Genomic DNA, 6,525 nt, shown 5'->3' on the forward strand with positions numbered 1-6,525 from the left:
CGATTTCTAAATGTTGGAGGAGAGGGTCAAGAGAGCCACTGTACATATTTTCCAGGCAGAGGCATCCTTTTATTCTCTTTGAATTACCGATCCTCAATAAGGCACATGTCGAAGTTTGCATCGCACACAATCAAGCATGTGCCCGAAGGCCGAAGATATTCGGTAATTACACTCTTCCGCTTTGCAACATCCCTCTTTAAAATGTTATATTGACTTTGGAACTTTACGTAATGTCTTACCGCAAGTTTTTCAAGTGTTGATGTTTTTGGAGAGAGCTCAGTATTGTTTTACAACGATTGTTTCCGATCACAAGTTCGTTGAATGAGAGATTGGTAAGTAATGGAAATGACTTCAAGAAAACATGTTCCAGATAGGAGGGATCTCCAACCAGAGGAACATGATATTCATCATCTTCAACAGGATCTTCTTCGGCGGGTTCGTAGTCATGTCCGTCAAATGACAGCTCTTTAAGTCCAGAATGGCCCAAGGATTTTACGATGGACGGGGACACTGTTTGGAGAGTAGTGAAACGCAGGTGTTCCAAGTTTGGAAATAGCATTTCCACAGTAAAGTCATGCTGCAGCATGACGTCGTGGCACCGATGATCTAGGTAAAGTTTAAGTATTGAATGACCTGACGCTCCAACCTATGTGAAAATAGGATTATACAAAAGTAGATTATTATTATGAGATAACCTTTAAGATTAAGGCAACAAGCGTTGCAATTCAAATTTTGAAGATCCAAACAGAATCAAAGAATATTTCACCAAATTTCTCAATGGTATAAGAATCATTTTCAGTCTAATCAAGGTTCTTCATGTGTTGTTAGATGGGTTAGGAAAATAGTAGTAATATAATATATCGCTATTTAAGATACTTTCCTTGTTTGCCTAGTGTGTTTAAAAGAAAGAAGAAAAAAGAAGAAGAAAAAAAAATCAGTTTTGTGAGCATTTTCTTAAATGTTAAAGGGATATTGAGTTCTGTTTTCAAACCGCAATTTGCCTTTAAAGTGCATGGTTATTGCAATTGGTCTTATCTATGACATTTCTAGTGCCCTTTTAGAACCTAAAATTGCTATGAAGGTAATTTTAGACCCCAATATGTGTGAAATTTAGCCAATACGAGCATACCAATTCTGCTCCACTTTCAACAAAACACGATGACCGTTAGTTAATTATTTAATTAAAAATAACACAAGTATTGGAAATTGTTATATTTCAGCCGTCTCTGAACTGATTTTGATCAAACAAATATTTATATTTTAAATATTATGTTCTTTCAAATTTGACCCTCAGTCTTTCAATATCTCACCAAAATAATTATTTTGTGTAGCGCCCTCTGCAAAAGAACTATCCCTTTAAGTCTGATTTTATGCAATATAACTCAAGGTTCATAATATTTGTTTGTCATGTTACTTCATCTTTGTATTCTTGATTTGTGTTAATTGTGTTATTCATGTGTTTACTTTTTACTCATTGGCCCGAATTCACAAAGACTAGACCGTAATTAAGCAATCTCAGTTCTCTGATTCCATGGACAGACAATAATGCATTCGTTCAGTTAAGCATGCGCCTGTACTGAACAACATAATTATACAGAGACTTTGGGCCCTAATTTGTCGTGCTTTATGGATGTACAGGAGCTAGTCCTCATTATTGACCTACACTCAACATTGCTCAGTGAAAAAGTCCTGTACAACATGAAGTATGTCGTTCGGAACAAAGTTGATTATGTTATCAATACCCGGCGGGTATCGATAAATAAGGAATGAAGTAAATCTCACAACCTTATATAATTTTTCTATTTGTACAGAAAATCGAGGAAACCCAGGCCTACGAATTGTAGACCCCCCAAATGGAAGCCTGACGAAAACTTTTCCCCGTTACTCTGGTCATACAGGTCAATATGGCTGTAATAGCTTCGCCAATATCGGCCAAGTCCAGAATCTAACAGGTTCTTAAATTTGATCTCTATCATATTCCCTACACTTGCTGCAAGCCGCCAAAGATTTTACGGCGGGCGATGAAATTTGGGGATTTATCATCTCCGGCTTGCAGGAATAGGGGAAGATCGCGGTAGTGCAGATTATTAGATATTAAATCGACCAGATTCTGGATTAATATCGACCATGAAGTCCGCAATCGAATGGGATTATATGTTGCCCTAGGTGATGATCCATATCATTGATTCATAAAATGTGTACATTTGCATAGATGTGCAATAATTAAAATATACTATAATATGATATAGCGTATATAGTAAAGGTTTTTCCCGGCCAATTTCCATGTTTGTTCAGTCATTGTAGAAAAACGTTCACTCAATTGTATTCAATGTATTGGTTCCCTATTAGTCGACAGACCCCACGATAGTGAGCACTATTTTTTTTTTTTTTTTTTTTTTTTTTTTTGGGGGGGGGGCCTCGAAAGATTCCCCACTCCCCCCACCCCCCTTGATCCGCCACTGTATGCACGCAGGTCAGATTGGGCGGATGACACAACGTTTCCATATGAATATAATATTTCCCTTCGTAAAGAGCGATTCGAACATTAACAACTGAAGTTTGTACTGCCCCATTCCATGATAACCTTATTTGTCAAATGCGGATAATAAAAGAGAAATATATTGTAAAGCTTTGACCAACTTATACATTGTAATAATGTCTGGAGAGGGCCCTTATTATCTATGTTTATGAGAACCCCCCCCCCCCCCCATTCAGATAATCCTCAGTCCGTCCCACTTTCATTATGTCTCTGTGAGGATTCTCCATACCTTTGGCGTCTTGACTTCACTCTCCAAGGTGTCATAGAAGTCGGCATGGAACGCCGTGCCACTGAGTTCCAATGCTGTTAATGCTGTAGATGAGCATATTACGTCTGCCAGGTCACGGGAAACTGTCGGACCGCATGATCTTCTACTCACTATCAGAGTTTCCTGTGAATAAAATAAAATGTGCTAATACAAGTTCTGTACGTCTAATTATTTTTGCAATAGTTTGTTGGAAAAGTAACATCAACATTTATAACAGCTAGAGTGTCATTTAACTAAAAGAAAGAATCACTTCCATGTTTTTCCTCATACATTCATTTCTTCCATGAAGAAGAGGTATAATTTAAGACTTATTAATTAAAATGGGTCGGTTGCATTTCTTTGATTGTTCCCGAACAATGTTCCGAAAGCACATATACAACAAAAATAATATGTTTATGGCAAATGGATTTCCAAAAGGAAATAAATCTCGAAATATGAATCATGTATACATGTAATAAAATATGATTTTGTATTATAATCATGTTACAATACTGTCTCGTTTTAAGTTGTGGCATTTTTGAGCAATTGTTAAAATCTCGACATTCACTATGAACATGAAGGACAAAGAAAGCGGACAAAATATACATTCCTCATTCTACCCTCAACAATTGCTGTGGTAGCCAAAGGAACATCCCTTCACTGCTATTATGTAAAAAATGTGTAGAACAGGTGTCACATGCATATTCACCTGTGCTACTTATTTCTACAAAATAGCAGTGAAGGGATATTCCTTTGTCTACCACAGCAATTGTTGAGGGTAGAATGAGGAACTGTATATTTTGTCCGCTTTCTTTGTCTGTCATGTTCATAGTGATTATTATCTTATCCATGATGAAGAAATATCCGGACACAGTGTGCTCTGACATGTTGTCGTTGATTTGTAGTGACTTTTGTTTTGCAAATATGTACTGTCCGTCTTGTGTCCGACCATTTTCGTCGATTTTTTTCATTTAAGTAGTTATTTTATTTTTTTTCATGATTTTTGTATGATACATATTAAATGAATTATTTATAAAATTAAATATTATTTTTATTATTTCATTTTACATTACTTTTTCGGTTGTGGAATTTTCGAGCAACTTATCAAATCTCACCATTGTTAACTTTTCCATGATGAAAAGATATCCAGACACAGTGTGCGCTGACATCCCGTCGTCGATTTTTAGTGACTTTTCTTCTGCAAAGAGGTGCTGTCCGACCACTTTTGCCGCATCTCCATCATACGCTTCGAAGGTGACATCCACTAGAATATGTCTATACAAATGTCCCATTTTAATTAGCCGGCTAGTGACATCAGTAGCGACGCTCTTCTTTTGAGATGCAGTAAAGTATAGAAGGTAGCGAAACTCTTCTGCTCTCTTAATCACATCATTCATCGCCTCTTCATACTGCTTGTGACCAGACTCAAAAAGAGAGGCAAGATACATACCTGCGAAGTACTCCTGGAATAACTTGTGAGGGAAGAAGACATTTGCTTTCACAAGATTCGTCGACTTAATATGTCTATCTTGTCTACGAACTAACCGCGTTTCATGACTGAGTACTCCAACCTTACAGCATGTCTCCATTGATTCTTCACATGAACTGAAATCAACTTTTTCATAAACTAATTGCCTGTTTATGATGCCATATAATGCAATTTTCCCAATTTGTGAGAAACAAAAGTCGAGCTGCGTATAATGTGTATCAGTTTCTATATCAAGATCTGTGACCTGCTTGGAAACGTAGTGGTCTTTCAGGGATATGAGGATTTCTTTGAAAAGCTGAGAAAATGTCTTTAGTCTGCGAATTATTTCTCGTTTCTTGCTATCAGAATCCCGCCATAAAACACAAAGCATTGCGATGTAAATTGGAAAGGGAGCCATATTTTCTTGAATTACATCATTGTCTACAATGAGTTTGACCAAATCTCGACTTGCCGAAGAGTCGTCCGCAAAATATTTGTTGATGTAGATTGAAATATGTCTTTTATCGAATCCGGCCACGGCAATAAAAGCATAAGTTTTCATGAAATTTGCGTTTGATTTGATTTGGTCTGCTTTCCAAGGCCGTGTCGTAACGAGGACCCTACATTCCTTGAACTTGTCCGACCTGATTATCTTAGCAATGTCGTTTCCTTGTTTGACAAGATCACCGTCGTACTCATCCAGCCCATCAAGTATAATGAATACCTTCGAGGGATTAGCCAATATATGTTCGTCGATCTGGTGTGGTTGTACCGGGTTACTATCTGAGAGATATGTCTTTGCGATATCCCCTACTGTTTGATTCCTTTCGATATCACGCAGAGGAATAACAAGAACCCAGACAAACTCTTGAAAATCGTCAGCTCCATTCGTCCAGTCCCATGCTATCTTGGTACAAAATGTTGTTTTACCTGCTCCTCCTTCGCCTTCAACCATGAGACGTTTTGGTAGTTCCCCGTTTACCTTTGTTTTGAGAAGTTCCTTGTAGTCTAAGGGTATCTTCTTCATCGTTCCCTGTTCGTTTCTGAGGAGGACTAGGTCAGTGTAAATCCTTTCGAATTCTAAAACTAAGTGGAAGTCAAGTGGATCTGTCTTGATCTTGAACAAATTTGTTCGGTAGTGAGTTTTGAAATCGTCCCCACAACGGGTAACCTGTTCAGTTGTGAGAGGATCTTTTTCGCTCGCCATGGACACTAGTGGAAAAATGATCATAATCGTTTAAATGACGCATTATTTGTCTATACTGTATCCCCAAACAACATTTGGTATATGTTTAGGGTGCTTCTTATTTACGTCTACTTAGTTTAATTTCGTTTTGTTTCAGTAATGTACACATCAAAGACAAATGAGAAGGAAAAAAATAATATTTTATACAATTTATCCAAGGATCAATATCCTTTCTTTGAATTATGATAAAATAGGGTGTAAAGAATAAAAATTTCACAGTTTTATAATGTAATACATGAATGTGCTTGAAAAGTTCTCTGAAATCATTCAAATTTTTAGAGTGCAAAGCTACGATTTTGCTTTCTGATGTTACTTTTGTTTAGTATAGTCCAATCGAAATTTTCTTTCAAATGGTGGTTTTAGTATGTACTGTTCTAATGGTAGGACAAAAACGGAATGAAGCTATCAATAAAGGAAAAAAAAGTGCACACTTTCTGAGTGAACTCTCAGTTTTTGGTATTTCACCTGAAATATGATAATACATAAATAGACCCTGTACATTTAGCGATTAAATACACGATACTCCGGTCTACTTTTCAGCATACTTCTAAGAAACCGAAACGTTTAATCATGTAATTAATTACCACTGATCTGAGACGAATTAGAGTGGAGCAAACTATAATTACCTAGAAACGGCCAACATATGAAATTAAAGTAACCCAACACATTTCAGTTATAAGATATGCAAAGTGACATTTTCAATGCCTTAACAACATAATACTTGCTTACCAGTTGGAGCTGCTTCTTGCGGGAGATAGCCACCTGTTGGAAAAATTGGCATAATCGTTTTTTTTTTTTCTTCTATCAAATGAACTATTTGTTATTTGATGATGTCCATAAACAATCTTCATACCAATTCAGCGAATACTTTTTCCTCCATATAATTTAGGAAAATATATGTACTGGAAGGAAATTTTAATTTAAATCATTTGGCTAGTGGTAATACATGATTGCGTTGTAAACATAATACAAACAGCAATATTCCACTATTATCACGGAGCCGTACACATTGTATATTAGATGCT

General features: G+C 36.6%; 1 protein-coding gene across 1 annotated transcript; it reads right to left on the reverse strand.

Moving 5' to 3' along the window:
- Positions 1-2,741: 2,741 nt before the first annotated feature.
- LOC115927692 (protein NLRC5-like) lies at positions 2,742-5,461 on the reverse strand. The gene is made up of 2 exons (XM_030993861.1): positions 3,902-5,461; positions 2,742-2,930 (listed from the first exon to the last, which is right to left on the reverse strand). Exons 1-2 carry the CDS (start codon positions 5,459-5,461, stop codon positions 2,742-2,744), a joined length of 1,749 nt encoding a protein of 582 aa, XP_030849721.1.
- Positions 5,462-6,525: the final 1,064 nt, after the last annotated feature.

This window comes from Strongylocentrotus purpuratus, unplaced genomic scaffold (genome assembly GCF_000002235.5).
Source record: "Strongylocentrotus purpuratus isolate Spur 01 unplaced genomic scaffold, Spur_5.0 spur5_scaffold_20, whole genome shotgun sequence".
NCBI lineage: Eukaryota > Metazoa > Echinodermata > Echinoidea > Camarodonta > Strongylocentrotidae > Strongylocentrotus > Strongylocentrotus purpuratus.